Below are 17016 nucleotides of genomic sequence, written 5' to 3'. Positions count from 1 at the left end.
ATTTTGGCTTTGTACACATCTCATAGTCAGTATCATGTAGTGGTTTGAGTGTTGCACATTGGAGACTAGGATTTGAATCCTGGCTCAGCCATGGAAACCCACTGGGTGATCTTGTGTAATCAGACTCAGACTCAGAGGCAAGGCCCCTCTGAAGAAACTTGCCAAAAACAGATGAATAGGTCACCTTAGGGTTGAAGGCACACAACAACAATACCACATGTCTTTGTTTTGTTTTTATATCTTTTCCTATAGAGAAAGCATCCATCTAACAGGGGCCCGTTCCGGACAGGCATAAAGTACACGCTCTGCGCGTACTAGGGTTAGGAAGGGGCGTTACTTCCTGATGCCCCTAACCCTAGTACGCGTGGAGCGCGCACAAAATGGTGGTGCCCGTTCCACACAGGGCCCGCCATGTTGACGTTGCGGATGCACAGCGTCCGGACGTAGCGCGGCAGAAGTGACGCTTCAAGTGTGCGACTAGCGCCTCGTAGCGCCACTTCTGGGGCGCAAAAAGAAGTGCCATTTTGGCGCTTCTTTTTGGCTGTGCCCGGGAATCGTGTGGTTTGGCCGCTGCGGTTTCCGGACGCAGCAACTGGCGCCCCGGCACACCGCCGCTTTTAGGCGGTCTGTAACGCGCCTCAGATTGCATTTTCTTTGCTACCATAGCAGTAGCAACAGAGAATGAGTAAACTGTATTAGACTGACAGATAATTAACAGTGGAGTGTGTATGATTCCCAATGGGGGACCACATGCAATACTCAGGCCACAGAGTGGTCTTTTCACATCGCACAGTTATAATAATAATAATAATAATAATAATAATAATAATAGATTTTATTTTTATCCCGCTTTTCTGTAATGATCAAAGCGGCGTACAGATTAAAATTCCAACATCAAAGTACATACATAGCAATAAAAACAATATATAAAAATATAATGTTAAAAACAATTACATAGCCAGCTGAGTTGAGGAACTGTAAAACCTTACAAAAGTCAATTACAAAATAGGGGGAAAGGACATGATATCACATCTCATGGGGGGAAAGCTTGGCAAAAGAAAAAGGTCTTAAGATTCTAGAGATTCTAGAGCTATGATTCCAGTGTAACTGTTATAGAAACATCCTATGGAGTGTCCATCCTATGGGTTTGAGACACTACAACTTTATGACTGAGAATTCTAAACATCCCTCCCTAAAATTACAACTCCCTGGATTCCACTGGATGTTGCCATGACAGTTAAATTGCATTTGTGGTGCTATAATTGTGTAGTATGAAAGGCCATTGAAACTAAAAAAAGATGTCTAACCTAAAACCTGTTTCTCACACTAAAACTCAGCTCTGGCTTGCCTTTTGCACCTTGATATGTATTATGTTTGATCCACATCGGTATAGGTAAAAATGTCTGGATGCATATGTCACCTCTGCCACATTTAAAAGACAGCTCATGGACACATTTGAAAAAGGGTAATAACAACTAGTGTTTATTTTTATGGGGTCTTTGCTGATTTTATTAAATAGCCAATGGGGCCAATGGCATATTGGTCAACAGACTTTAGGGTTGGCCCCATTGTAAACTGGGAGCTAAAATCACCAATATAAGTTGAAATACAGTGTCCTTATCTTACAACACAGCTTTGCTCTTTTATTCCTTTTTCTTTGTCTGCGAATTCAGAGTAAATACCGCCAGCAACCGAATTCCTTCAAGTACACATCGGTGACAGACTCTCCTGGCCTCCTTCATGCAAAATTCAGCAATATGATTGCTAATGAGGTAGGCTTTCTCTCTCCTAACGTGGATCAGAAAATATGCTGTTTAAAATGCAATGAGCTAGGGAGGGAGGAGAGAAGCAAGCTCTGAAAAATATAATACATCAAAGGGGGGGAAAGGCATCGTCAACTTATCCTTTAGCATAGTTAGATCCTTTATTATTATTATTCCCGGACAAACATTTAGTATCATTTTGTCAATCATATTTCTTCTTTAAAACTAAATAACAGCCCGACAAAAATCAGAACAGCTTTTTGATATGAATTCATGCAATGGGGCTTTCTTTTTATACTTGAAAGCAGTCATAATGCAAAGAAATGCAAAGAAGGAGCATACTAGGAGGACAGTCGTAGTGATGGTTAACATATATGGTGCTGAATAATTTGTTCAGGAACCCACTTAATGCACCTGAGGCCAAGAATCTTGCTTCTCATTTTTCAAAAACATACAGGTGGCCCTTGGAAATACATGACACCATTAAAATAAAAATAAAAATCAAGACCACATCTGGGAGCTGTCATATGCTAGACTGGAAACTTCCTTTTTTAAAAAGTGCACATGTCATTTTTTAGAATTACATTGAATGTTCCTAGAGATGTCATCAAATGAGGCTCTTAGGAAACCAGGGATCAGACCTGGACCTGTTTCTGTAGCACCCCCCTTACAAGAACTTATATTTATTATTATTGCCTGTTCAGAATCCGAGGCTGAGATAAGTAGTACTTCTAGAGGTATATTTATAATATAGACCTTTTTTTCCCCCTTTGACAACAAACCTTAATTAAATTAATCAATTAAAATACTTCCAAATGCTCTGCAGGTGTAGATATGCCACTGGCAATTTTCCAGGTTTCCAAAATGGGCCTCCTTAGGGATGGGTTAGCAGAAGCCTTTGATCTGTGCCCCCTTCAAGGCCTTGAGAGGCCTGGTGATCAGCCCCATTATCAATAACAGATGAGAGAAGAAACTAATTTCCCTCCAGATTGGAGTCATGATTTGGAAAAATAAAGGTTTGCTATGCCTGTTTTGGGAGAATGCTGTCTTTTCATCTCTTGTCCTAGCCACTGTGAGCTGGCAGAAGTTTGAAAGTGACAGATCATCTGTTATTTCTCTCTCTCTCTCTCTCTCTCTCTCTCTCTCTCACACACACACACACACACAGAGAGAGAGAGAGAGAGAGAGAGAGAGAGAGAGATTAGGATTTCTCTGCTTTGGTTTAGATTTATACACACACGCTTTATGTGATTTTATGAAATGTGCTTCTGAATTGTTTCTCTCCTCACTCAGTGAATGCTGAAGGAGAATTGTAATGCAGTCATTAACACCCCCCCCCTCAAAAAAGAAAACAAAGCAAAAAGTAAATTGATAGAATACATGTTTCACAGGGAAGGTTTTGATATCGAGGAACAGGATTTATAATGGAAAGCTCAATGGAACAGTACAGTTTTAATGTGATATCTAAAGATCAGTTTAGACAATATAGGAATGTCTGGGGGTCATTTTTATCACCTACTTAACCCTCTATGGGTTACGTAGGCCCTTGTTGAAGAAAACAAAGAGTGTAGAAGTTCACTTAAAGTATTTTTTAAAAGAAGTGTTTGCTAAAATTAGGTGCAGAGAGACACCTTGTTTTAGAGGAGAACTATGTTCCCTGGAGCTTTCTGGAAGCATGATACTCTGGATTTATACAGAAAAGGGAGAGCCTCTGAATGCTACAAGGTACAAAAAATAGACTTAAAGGTCCAGTTTATGGACTGTGTGATTTCAAGTCCTGACTGAGGGAGGCAACATAACTTCCCTGGAAGTGGCATAGCTAGTTATACAACCAACATCCCTGGGAAGTTACACAACTGTTGCACAGAACACTCCATCTCAAGTAAGTTCCCTTCAACCTCCCCTCTTTAGGAGGTAATACATTATAACAGAGCCTTAGATGAATGGTTTAATTTCTGAAGAGATTAATGTGGAAGGCTAGGTAGGCCTTTTCCCCAAACCATTTCAGTGTAAACCCTTGAATTCTTTAAGACAAATTTTTGAGGTGGTGGGGAGAGAATACATTCAACCTTGTTTATACAGGTTGAATACCCCTTCTCTGGAATTTTGAAATACTACAAAATCTGAAATTGTTGACATGGGTGCCAGAAATAGTAACATCTTTGCTTTCTGATGGTTCAGTGTATGCAAACTTTGTTTCATGCACAAAATTATTAAAAATATTATGTATAAAATTTCCTTCAGGTTATGTGTATAAGGTGTATATGAAACATAAACAAATTTCATGTTTAGATTTGAGTCCACTCAAATCTCATGTATATATCTTCCAAATATTCCAAAATCGGGGGGAAAATCCAAAACACTTCTGGTCCAAGCATTTCAGATAAGGAAGATTCAACCTATAGAATTAACAAATTAGATGTGTTTCTGGGCTTCACATCTTTAATAGGAACTTTGGTACGAGAAGCAGAAATAACATAGAAAGGATAGAGAGAGAGAGAGAGCAGTTCAACCTTCAGCATACCTTTTATTCAAAGCTAACATTATGCACATGAAAAATGAAACAACCAGGTCAGATAAGGCTTACATAAGTAAACAAAAACATTTTGAAACTTCTAGAGAGTACCTGAAAGCTCCTTCTGAAATGCATCCCAGGATGATTTTTTTTTCTTCCAAGGCACTCCACTTTTCTAATTATTTCCATTTTGGTGTCAAAACTTACAGAGCTATGTATTTAATTTATCTTGATTAAACAAAATGTGTTTCAGCATATTTTGGCAAAATGTGAAGGGATGTATTCTTACACCACCACTTCTCCTTCTCCTCCTCATCCACCTCCTCCTTCTTCTTCAAAAAACCCAAACAAACCCCAAAACGCTATGACAGCGTCTCTACAAAGCAGCAGGAGAGGACACTGTGCATCATTACACAGTCATTTTGGGCCATCCTGAATTTGAAAGGGCAAAAATGAATGCAATCAATGTCAGTGAGGTAAGTGCTTGGTTTTCCTTATACCGTGAAATCATTGCGTAAGAGCTTCCTAGCACATGTAGGATAGTTGGACTGTTAGCTTCAGGCACATTTTAAATTGGTACTTATAAGAAATCTGATTGCTGTTTTCTATATTTGGCCCTCTTGAGGAGCTGGCTGCTGATTATTAGTTTATTAATATCCGATTTCTCTGAAAAGTTTTGTCCTGTCATCTTGTCTCTGGCTAACACTCTTAAAATTTATATTGCATTTTATATTTGGATACTGATGATTTATTTATTTAAAATATTTGACTGCTCTGGGAGTTTTTAGCTTTCTAGTTGTGCTTCTTAACATCTTTATTGCACCAATTATAGTAGTATATTAATTTATTTGTATTGTTGCTGCTGAGTGTGGCAGATGATTTTTCCAGGCTAAATAAATTAGTTTTGACTTTTTAAGTTAGTGCTGTCATTAAAGTGTATCCGTTTATGTGTAGTAATAAGTAGTTGTGGATTGAGTATTCTGATTAGTACTTCAGTTTTATTTTAATTATGATAGGATGATATTCAGGGCATAGAATCATAAAATCATAGAGTTGGAAGAGACCACAAGGGCCATTCAGTCCCACCCCCTGGCATACAGGAAATCTCAATCAAAGCATCCCTGACAGATGGCCACCCAGCCTCTGTTTAAAGACCTCCAAGGAGGGAGACTCCACCACACTCCGAGGGAATGTGTTCCACTGTTGAACAGCCCTTACTGTCAGGAAGTTCCTCCTAATGTTGAGGTGGAATCTCTTTTCCTGCAGCTTGCATCCATTGTTCTGGGTCTTGTTCTCTGGAGCAGCAGAAAACAAGCTTGTTCCTTCCTCAATATGACATCCCTTCAAATATTTAAACAGGGCTATCATATCACCTCTTAACCTTTTTTTATCCAGGCTAAACATCCCCAGCTCCCTAAGTCGTTCCTCATAGGATGTGGTTTCCAGACCCTTCACCATTTTAATTGCCCTCCTTTGGACACGCTCCAGTTTCTCAATGTCCTTTTTGAGTTGTGGTGCCCAGAACTGGACACAGTATTCCAGGTGGGGCCTGACCAAAGCAGATGTCATCTGAAAATTTGATAAGTATGCCTCAGTTTGATTCCAATTCAACAATTGGTTGACTGGCCGAACCCAAAGGGTGCTCAACAATGGCTCCTTTTCATTCTGGAGAGAAGTGACCACTGGGGTCCCACAGGGTTCTGTCCTGGGCCCAGTGCTATTCAACATCTTTATCAATGACTTGGATGAAAGAATTGGGAGCATACTTATCAAATTTGCAGATGACACCAAATTTGCCATATATAGATAGATAGATGAAACCCTTTGTAAAGTCTTCATGAAAAATACTGGAATGTTGGGGGAAAAATCTTTGATAAATGCACAAAAAGTTTCATATTTTAACCTGTTGATATGGAAACCTTTGATTCCCCCCCCCCACACACACACACACATTCTTACATCCCTAATCCAGCAGGATTCAGTTTACTTATCAAACTGCGGCATACTTATCAAATTTGTAGATGACACCAAATTAGGAGGAGTAGCTAATACTCCAGAGGACAGGATCAAAATTCAAAATGATTGGGCCAAAGCTAACAGAAAGCTGAGCCAAAGCTAACAAATGAACTTCAACAGGGAGAAATGTAAGGTACTGCACTTAGGGCGGAAAAATGAAATGCAGAGATATAGGATGGGTGACATCTGGCTGAATGAGACTACATGTGAAAGGGATCTAGGAGTCCAAGAAGACCACAAGTTGAACACGAGCCAACAGTGTGATGCGGCAGCTAAAAAGGCCGGTGCAATTTTAGGCTGCATCAATAAAAGTATAGTGTCTAGACCAAGAGAAGTAATAGTGCCACTATATTCTGCTTTGGTCAGGCCCAACTGGAATATTGTGTCCAGTTCTAGGCACCACAATTCAAAAAGGACGTTGAGAAACTGGAGCATAGACTACATCTCATTAGATAAAACAGCTATCAGTGCAGCCAGAATGACTGGAAGGATCAGAAGTAGAGAGAGGGAAACTAGTCATAGTTCCCCTATCTCTAGTTCTGATCCTGCCTTTATTTTGTCAGGATTTGGCTGAATGAATACATGGCCACAGCCAAGGGCCTGATTTTTGTAAATATGTGTAATACGTTCAAGAATTTTGTTAGTCCAAATTTCAAAGTGAACTGGACGGAGTCACACCTCATGGTCTAATCTGAGGACTGGAATACAATCAATCTTCAAATATTACACTTCTCCAAATGTTGCAGTGTAGTTCTCAGTTCAAAGAATATACCAGCCTATGAATAAAGATGTATATTTTAGTATTTAATAATATTTAGAAACATAGATTTTGTAAGGCAGTACAGTAAAAATGTGTATTTGGTATGTAATTTTTGTGCAGCTTTATATATAAAAAATCAGATGAGGAAATGGAATGAATAGGAATTTTGAATTAAATACATTTCAAACTTGCAGGGACCAAAAATAAGTCTGTCCCTAGTAGATGCCCTGATGTGATCGATGACTGCTCCCAGAGCTTTCATCCTAGCAAACATATTCTGCAAGGATTAGACCATGCCCTATCTGTATAAAGGCTTAGTTGTACGTTTTATTTCACTGTTTTGATTCCATTGAATTTGATAGGGTCTTTCTACAGCTGATTTAAAAAAATCTTTATATGTGAGGTGCTTTTCTAACTCTATGCAGTAACTCAAAGATATTTTCTTTTGTTAATTTACTTACATTTTAAATTTTAACCAAGAAATCTAAACTTGCCATTTCCACTTTAGGCAAAATACAGGGAGTCTTGGCATAATCTCCGTGCTCAAGGCTACAAACTGACAATGGAAGCAATCCCTTTCCAGACTGCCAAGGCCTCCAGAGAAATTGCCAGCGATGTGAGTTGAATTATGCAGCCTTCCATCTTGCCTAATTTTTGTTAACTTCATGTAATACATTGTCTAAAGCAGATTTTTCTGAATTAAAGCAGCCCCATAATCATGTGAGACAAGGACGTGAGACAGAATATATTACTTATGAATGAGTGTCTTTGTGAGAATTTTTTTAAAAGAGAGAAAAGATTCACTGTTAATCAGAAGCCAAGCCATGTTGAAGATCTTGCTTCGGGAATTGTAGTGGAGAAAAATGTCTCTAGATACTCAGTTCCAATTTATCCAGAGCATTCAAGACAATAACCATCCATCAAATAATTGATTCCTTTATTTCCTTGAATATTATACCAACTAGACATGATTAAAGGAAACATAAAGTTAAACTATGCACCACAGTGCAGACTTTGGATTACTGATGTGTCCATTTGGGTCACATCAGTTATATCAGTTAGATTGTTTGGGGGACACTCCTTATGCCAGTGAATTTAGAAATGCTGACAACTGAATTTTCAGCTTTTATATAAAATGCCTAAAATACCCAGCATTAAGTCCAGGCTGAGCAACATGAGAAGCTGCAAGTGTGTTTAAGGTTGCCAGATTTGAGACCAGCAACAGTGTTCATGAAGTCAATGAAAAATAAAAGGATATTCATCAAGGACCACAGCCTCTTTTTCTTGACTCATCAGTGAAATAGTGCAGGTTGTTTTGTTTGTCTTTGATCTTTCTTTCTTTCTTTCTTTCTTTCTTTCTTTCTTTCTTAGTATTTCTGTTCCATCCTTGGAAAGAATGAAGGTTTTAGCTGAAACAGCACTAGTTTTAGATATATTTGGCACAGGCTGTATCATATTGTTATGTGCTTACTAGAAGATGGGATGCTATTCTTGAAGCATTGTTTCCATTCAAAGACATAGCCATGTTCGTTGGAAAATCTGAGGAAGTAGGCTGAAGTCTTTGTTAGCTGGAAAATCTGAGGAAGTAGGCTCAAATCTATGAAAGCTAATGCTATAAACTTCTTTCTTTCAGTTAGTTTCAAAGGTGCTACAAGATCCCTTTGCACAATGATTCCATGTTGTCTCTGTGAATAGCATACATATGTGATTTGGGGGTGAACAGACAAGCAGAAGGGGTGGCTTGAAAATATTCCTTCTGATTGAGGCTGCTGTGAACACATGCTGTGGTCCTAATCCCCCTTTTTCCTGGCCAAAAAAGGAGCGGAAAAGATCCTCTCCTTTTTCAACTGGAGAAAGGGCGGCTTTTCCCACCTCACTGCAGCCTAAAGCTGGCTTCCAGATGCTGCGACAATGTGTGGCATGTAAATCTTTATATGTGAAGTACTTTGCTAACGCTGTGCATGTAAATGCCGCACTACTTCAGCGTCTTGAAGCCACCCATGTCTGGCCAGCTGCCCAACTTCCAGGTGGCTTCAGGGTGGCATGGGAGAGTGCGAGGTATAAATGCCACACTCCCAAGCTGCCTGGACAAAGGCTTTAAAGGGCCCTTTCTTCTGGCCCTTAATCTAAGGACTGATAGAGTGTGCATGCAGCAATTAGAGTCCTGGTTAAGGATCAAAGACATCAGTGGCTTGGAGAAACAAAGAGAAAAAGGCTTTATTATAGGAATCTAGCTTTATTCTAGGGAAGAGCTGAGAGAGAGTGAATAGGGAGAGAAAAGGTGGAAAAGCATCCCTAAGAGTCAATTTACATCACAGAAATGTCAGGATTGATAGAAGGGAGAACACTTTGGGTCACTCAGACTATCTAACCCTATTGCTATTGCCCTCTCTGAGGCATTCTTGACTCTTCAATGCTAAGCATGGTTGCACTTCTAACAAGGATAACATAACTCCTTATTTATTTTTCTAAACATCTAAAAACATGTATTGCCTAGCCTTAGACCACTTGGGCTGCAATTCTAGATATGTTTACTTGGGAGTATATCTCTTGAAACTCAGTGTGGTTTACTTTTGAGTCAACATGCACAAGGTTGTGCTGTACATGAAGTAAAACTTCTTTGTCTTTTAGAATATGCCTGACAGCCATATTAATGAAATGGCACATGAAAATAAAAAGAAAAGATGGAATGGCAAACAAACAAACAAACAAATTACTAATAATAGGATTCCTATCTTTCTCAAGTGTGCTGGTGATTTGCATTTTCTCCCGCTTTTTCCAGCTACTTTTAACAAGAACTAAAATGCATACTTACAAGCTAGAAAATGTTTTTTTCTTTCTTTCACAGCTTCAATACAAGCATAACTTTGTTCAGGAGCGAGGGAAGCACATTGGTGCCAAAAGCATTTTGGATGATACCAATCTTCTACATTGTCTGTATGCTGCTAAATTACAAAGTGAACAGGAGTACAAGAGAGGTTCCAGGGATATCAGTTCTCATTACCATCTGCCTTTGGACATGGTCAACCTAGCACATGCCCGAAAGGCCCAGAGTTTAGTGAGTGACCATGAATATAGGAAGAGACTGCATGAATACACAGTGCTTCCTGAAGACTTGAAGATGAAATGGGCAAAGAGAGTTCACTTGTTGCAGAGTGAGGTAAAAAGAGATCCTGCATGAGCCTTAATGGCAGTAGCATGGGTAATGGGATGATTCACCATTGTTATTGTGACTAAAATCATTGTAATGGATTTTAGTGAATCAAGGCAATGTAGTTCAATGATTATTCATAACAATAACGGGTGGAGAAAAAAGTTTGTATTATAAATATGGCACTCCTTGTCGATGGAATCCTTATTATTATTATTATTACCACCACCACTATCCCTACTATTATTAGTATTTTTGCTGCTGTTGTTGCTGTTACTACTACTGGAGGGAACATAACTATGAATAATTTTTAAAAAATGTTGAAGTAAAAATCTAATGAGTCTTTAAGATTCAAACAAACACCTAGATCATTAGCAGTCAAAGGTGCAACACAATCCCCTTCCATAGAACTAGAACATAAAATACCAGATATAACAGTAATTGAGAAAAAGGAAGTTTGCCTCTAGGAAAAGGAAAAAAATGTGGCTCCAGTATTTATATGTGCTCTGGGAGCAATTCCAAATGAACTAACATCTCAATGAAATTGTTATAAATAGGATCACAGTAGCACAGTTACATAAAGTGACACTACTTGGAACATGCCACATTATCTGACAGTACCTCACTGATTTATACATTCTTGTGTAAAATCCGTATCACTTGATGATTCAGAATTCCACTGAGTAACATTTGATCGACAATGAACTGGATAATTATATTGTAAAATATAAAATATATAAAAAACATAAAATAATAAGATGCAGCAGCTATTTAAATTAATGATATATCTGTCAAGACTTGCATGTCCCCATATGTTTTCTGGGTTCTGATGTTTTTCTGAGCTCAGAATATTATTGAGAAGTCAACCCATAAGATATTATTAAAATTAGAATTGAAGATTGCCTATTAGAACAACTATATCAGGAAATATCATTGATTGGATCCCAGACCTAAATGAAAGCAGAAGCCTGCCTCCATCCAGTTTTTTTCCCTGTACCATATCCATGGTATAACATCCCATACTTAATTCTACATTGCAACTTGAAAGATGCTGCTTAAAAGAACTCTGCATGCTTTATCTCTTCAATGAAAAGTAATGAGAAAACTAAAGAAACCCTGTTGGGTCTTCCTCCAAGATGAGCAAATGTATCAAATTCCTTTGTTCTTTTTCTTCAGTGAGAAAAAGGCAGTGAGTTGCACAAACTGGGGTATCCCAAAGTATGAAGCCATACATTAATATGGGACTTAGCTTTGTGTGAAGAAAATGCTTCTTTCATTTTTGCTTTGCTAGAAACATAGAGTTTTACACTTGAATGTTTAACTACCAGATAGCATATTTTAAAAGGACCTGCTGCTGCAAGTTTATCTTGGAGTGCTTGCAGACTTCATCTTCAGTTCACAAGCACAATGTTAACTGTTGTTTCAGTTGGCCTTCCAACTAAGGATTGCTTCACAAATTACATATATGTTAGAATTTTGCCAAGGATTTTTTTATAGATGTGCACCAAAATGTGTCAAGCCAACCTTTGAAAACATCATCCAGACATATCGATCAGTGGGAAAATTGGCTGTGTATCTGTGAAATGTTTGAAATAGCCTAAAGTTCCTTATCCTCATCATACAAAGAGACCGATTAGTTCAGACTCATGCTTCTTCTAAATTCACCAGTACCTGATGACTATCAAATCATATTGCATTTGAACTGCAGCTGAATTAACTTGCTCTCCCCTTTATATTTTAGTCTGCTATTAAATGTGGATGTTTTTTTGTGAAAAACAAATGATAATGCGATGATTCAGTGAAGAAGCAGAATTAGTCTGAATACTTGTATTGATTTTGAACAAAATATATTTTGTATCTCTTAGCTGGGCCTTCAGCATAGAATAAATGTCAGCACTAAGAGGTTATACTATTTTCCTGCTTGCAATTATATTAATTCAGTTGTGGGAGCTTTCTTTGTGTCTTTTATATGATCCATTATTTAATTCCGAAAGGAATGGATGAATGCATAGAAGTTTAGCTGATGCGTGCATGAAAAATAGAAAAATTAAAATGTTAATACAAATCAGGAAGTCATATCTAGGTAAGGGAAAATGAGATAAAGTCTAAGGATTTATGTTTTGTTTTTATTTCACAGTCTCGCTACAAATCAGACCTGAACTTCATGAAGGGGGTTGGCTGGGTGGCTCTGAGATCCCCTCAGATAGAAAATGTAAAGAAGGCTGGAGAACTCATCAGTGAGGTACTGATAAATCTTTCATGGGATGGAATGTCTGTAAGAATTGTTTACCATCAAGGCTCCTTGTTACATGACACTTATGGATGTAGCTTAGCATTTCCTTTTGATGTGGGAGCCTGTTTATACAACGGGCTTGTGTTACCAAAGAGCAGTACACAAGATAGGAGTCCACCTGTGACATCCTGCTGCATATTTTCTACCCTGATCAGGAGACTCTAAACAACAAACACACCTAGCAATAAATAAAGGCAGCAAACTCAGCAATGGAATGCTAAGAAGGTGATACTAAGCTTTGAAAACTGCATACTGAAAATTGACAATAGTATGGAGAGTGGCTTATCCTGATCACTTATAGAGAAACCTTGTGACTGTAGTTTGGAGATCCATATATAACAAGAAGTGATATTTTGAGTATAAATGTCTATTTGGCAAAGAAAAAAAGTATTTTCTGTGTGCATCACTGCCATGGTACATTTGAGTCATACTGGTCAATTGTACAGAAAATACAAGCCCCGAAAAGGAGCCTTTTCCCTGTTGACTTATTCTACTTAAACAAGAAATCCCCTGGAATCTCTGGGTTCAAGTTAAATTTCTGTTGGACAAGTCATTTCATGAGCTTAGAGTACATATACAAGGCTTCTCCCAATTATTTCAAAAATACTTCTGTATAGAACACACACACACACACACACACAAATGTTTCATAGCAAACTACCCACATACACACTCCCCTATTATATATATGCTCACAGTGAATATATAAATATGTTGTTTCTGTGCTTGTTGTACTGGTATATAAATCCCTGATATGTTTTTAACTGCATCCTATATTTTACTTTTCTGTTGGATTTGTAGACAAAGTACCGACAGAAACCAGATAGTCTGAGGTTCACCACAGTAACTGACTCTTTGGATTTCATTCATGCTAAGAATAGCTACATTCAGTGTAATGAGGTAGGTTAATCATGTTGGAAGTCATCAATGAATTGTTTTCAGCTGTGTATAATCATTTTTGGAAGAATGGCACTGGAAAAGATTATTTAGCTTTAATGGAATATTTGCATATATGTGGTGGCTAACAAATATTGGCAAAAATATATTGGCCCTATCATTAGGCAGAATTGGGAGACTGTCTTGGGTAATGGATGCTGGGTGGCAGGGTGAGCAGCAATGGCAAAGTTTTGGAGACTTAACTGTGTGTATTATGCAACCAACTTGGCAGTCCTCTAGGGCCTAGGATATCTTGCTGCTCTTAGGTATGGTCACAGTCCATTGCCATTGCTGAAATAAGATTCAGCTGTCAGCATAGTTGGATTTCTCTCCCTGTGTGTCTCTCTCCCTCTCTCACACACACATGTGCACACACTCTTGTATGCATAGCCTGACAAAACACCTTGGTATTTTGACAAAGTATGTTGGTGTTCTACTGTATATCACTGCATCTAATTTCTAGAAAGAGTTTTTGAAATTTAGTAGTATAAACTTTGTTCATAGTGCTGGAATGAAGATGCTTTACAGCTAGAACCAGAGGCTGAGATTAAAAGTTTTCCTCCCATATGCCTTAGTGTTTCAGTGGTTTATATTTAACACTAAAACTTGTGCAGGGTAAAAGCTTTGGCCTCACCATAAATCAAATAGGTCAGGAAAATAGAGAATTGGGGAGCTCACAGCAAATGCATAGAGTCTTTGGATAACTATTCGACTAGTCAAGCTGGAGAACGTCCTAATAATTGCATACAAGTTAAAGGATTGCATGGAAATGCTCCTATCTCTTCAACAGAACTTGGGAAGTTATTTTAAGAAAAATGAATATGACATGATGAAGTCATCTATAACTTAACAGTGGTAGAACGATTCTCCTGAACCCAGAAACTCATTCTATTACTACTGAATTACCACTGGATTCAGTATGTCATTAAATTCTTTTTAAAGGTAACTTTCTGAACTTGCAGATCATTATTTTTGTGTCCCTTCAAGTTGTTTCCAACTTATGATGACCCTAAGGGGACATTGCCACAGGTTTTTCTTGGCAAGATTTATTCAGAGGGAGGTTGCTTTTTCCTTCCTCTGGGGCTGAGAGAGCGTGACTTACCCAAGGTTACACTTCAAACTCTGGTTTCCAGAGTTGTAGTCCATCATTCAAACCAATACACCACACTGGTCCTCTTTGGAGATAATTAATTTCAGCCTTTTTTCTTTTCTTTTTTAAAAGCCACAATGCTAATTAAAATACCTCTTACTCTTTAAAAAAATCACTCATTTGATTAACCATCTAAGTTAAGACAACAGTTCTATCTAGTTAGTTTCTGGATGGGGACAAAAAAGGGAAATGCTGAGACTGTGTGTCACAGTCACTAGTGTAGTGATAAATTGTGAAGTACTAGTATTCTCATCAGAGCACTTCCCATAGCCATATCCAAACAAAGCCCAAAACTGCAAGCAGCTGTGTTGATGCAACTGTTTTTGCATATGTGTGCAATCATGTGTATGCATTATGTTTTTGTGTATACTTCAGCTCAAGACTTTCCAGTAGTTTCTTTTCTTAGCAGTAGAAGAAGGCACTTTTTCAAAGTCAAAAGACTAGTACTAGCAGTTTCCCCTCTAGCTACTGTAAGGAATGCAGCTGTGCTCAGAAGGAACCAAGAAATCTGAGAGGTTGGCAAATCATGTCCAAAAGTTCTTCTACTTTTGATCCTCTGAGACCTGACTTCAGTACGCGACCAACTTCATGACTTCACTTAGAATGCTTTTAAACAAAGAATTTCACCTCATCTCCTATATATATTCTTTAGTCACTGAGTGACTATAATTGCTGACCCAGTTCTGAACTGAGTGGAATTTATCTTTCATTAAATAAAAACAGAAGGTATAAACTAGAGCTATTATAGAGTAGTGCACCTCAAACTGTCTGCTGTGAGGAACTGGGAATTTCCCCTAATTTGCCAGGGCCAGTGTGTAGTGTAGTGCTTTGAGTATGGGACTAGGAATCTGGAGAAGAAGTGATCAATGGACTGGGTAACCTTAAGTAACCTTGGGCAAGTCACACTGCCTCGGGGGAAGTCAGTAGCAAGCCCCCTCCAAACAAATCTTTCCAAGAAAACCCGCTGATAGATTTGCCTTAGCATTGCCATAAGACAAACAACAACAGCAACTTGTCGGCACATAACAACAACGTGCCAAGGACTGGTAACATATTTGTGACTGTTGGCTACAATTGTTGCTTTCTGGGAAACATGCCAGGACCAGAAGCCAATCACTTGTGGACCATCACTTTGGTTAGCATCACTGTAGAGGAAATCTGAGCATTACAGTTCTTTCAGGACATTTCATGAGATTTGTGATCTGCAGAAGTACATTGAACTATTTGCAGTAAACTAAAATTGTCTACATTTTGTGTGAACAAATGACCTTCAGGATAAAAAAAATTCTAATTTAGGTTCCAGATTTCTTCACTGACATAGATCCTACTTTTTTACATTGAGTGATGATAATGCTTTCCCTTTGAGCAGCTATATAGGTATAGGGATAATTTTGTCCTGCATGTGTCATATACTTTGATTCTTGCGGAAATATAGATTTTTTTTTATCATTATAGGTGTTGTGAAAGTAAGTTAAATATTATTTATTTGGTTTGACAGAGGCTATACCGAGCTGGTCACATGGACTCCATGCAGAAGTATACTCTTCCTCCTGACCATCCTGACTTTATAAGAGCACGTCTTAATGCACTCCATATTAGTGATGTAAGTAAAATGTCTCTTTATTGTAGGCAATTTATTTTGTAAATAAACATACAAAGCTATACACACACAATAATAGAATTAAAGTGTGATTGTCCCCCTAGTCACTTCTGGGTTCTGTTGGGATGAGGAGCAGTACGTAAATCTAATAGAAAGGAAGGAAGAGAGACATTAATACAGATGCTATAATATTTCTGACCATACTTCACTTCCCAATAATATAATTGCATGGCCCATATTTAGTTGGCAAACAACGTAACCACAACAGGCCTATTCATTTTAATATTTATTTGATGAGCAAAGTCCTTTTTGAGAAAATTAATCTGCATTAAATCCCCCAAAACAATGCATTTCATCAATTACTGGAATTCAAAATAAAAAAGGGTAATGTTGGAAAGCCGATTCTGGCCTCTAAAAGAAGTAGATGCAGGAAGTACATTTTGCATTGTACTTTGACAAACCTTTCTTCTCATGTTAGAAGAAAAGAATAAGTGAGATATACCGCTCATGCAGTTAGAACTGTATTGCCACACATAGATGAATGTCACAGTTGTAAGTCTGATATGTACTATTTCTTCACAAAACATTCAAATGGATCAGCATGTATCTGAACTGAAACAGCCAGTGAGAGCATGGGGAGATGGAGGAGTTGGGGGCCTCTCATTAAAAATGAAACTGTTTTTGGTAGATATACAATTGGATCAGATGCCACACACAGAAAGCTGTTGAGAGAGACTGACCTTATGGCTCATAAAAACACATACATTGGTATTCGGAAAGCTGCACAGATAGCTGTATATCAAATGAATGTAATGTGTGAGGATGAGTGCAA

General features: G+C 38.1%; 1 protein-coding gene across 3 annotated transcripts in view; it reads left to right on the top strand.

The window, feature by feature from the left end:
• The window catches only part of NRAP (nebulin related anchoring protein), a 75609-nt gene that overhangs the window by 49665 nt on the left and 8928 nt on the right, over positions 1 to 17016 (top strand). For all 3 annotated transcript variants that reach the window (XM_089509930.1, XM_089509931.1, XM_089509929.1), the window contains 7 exons: positions 1674 to 1772; positions 4650 to 4754; positions 7563 to 7670; positions 9903 to 10214; positions 12343 to 12447; positions 13300 to 13398; positions 16083 to 16187. In XM_089509930.1, coding sequence (XP_089366056.1) covers positions 1674 to 1772; positions 4650 to 4754; positions 7563 to 7670; positions 9903 to 10214; positions 12343 to 12447; positions 13300 to 13398; positions 16083 to 16187 — 933 coding nt within the window. The remainder of the gene's footprint in view (positions 1 to 1673; positions 1773 to 4649; positions 4755 to 7562; positions 7671 to 9902; positions 10215 to 12342; positions 12448 to 13299; positions 13399 to 16082; positions 16188 to 17016) is intronic.

The sequence above is a fragment of the Sceloporus occidentalis genome, unplaced genomic scaffold, assembly GCF_023333645.1.
Source record: "Sceloporus occidentalis isolate IW3139 unplaced genomic scaffold, rSceOcc1.0.p SCAF_2, whole genome shotgun sequence".
NCBI classification, from domain to species: Eukaryota; Metazoa; Chordata; class Lepidosauria; order Squamata; family Phrynosomatidae; genus Sceloporus; species Sceloporus occidentalis.
Note: the sequence above shows the minus strand (reverse complement) of the source record. Positions and strands in the feature narration are given on the sequence as shown.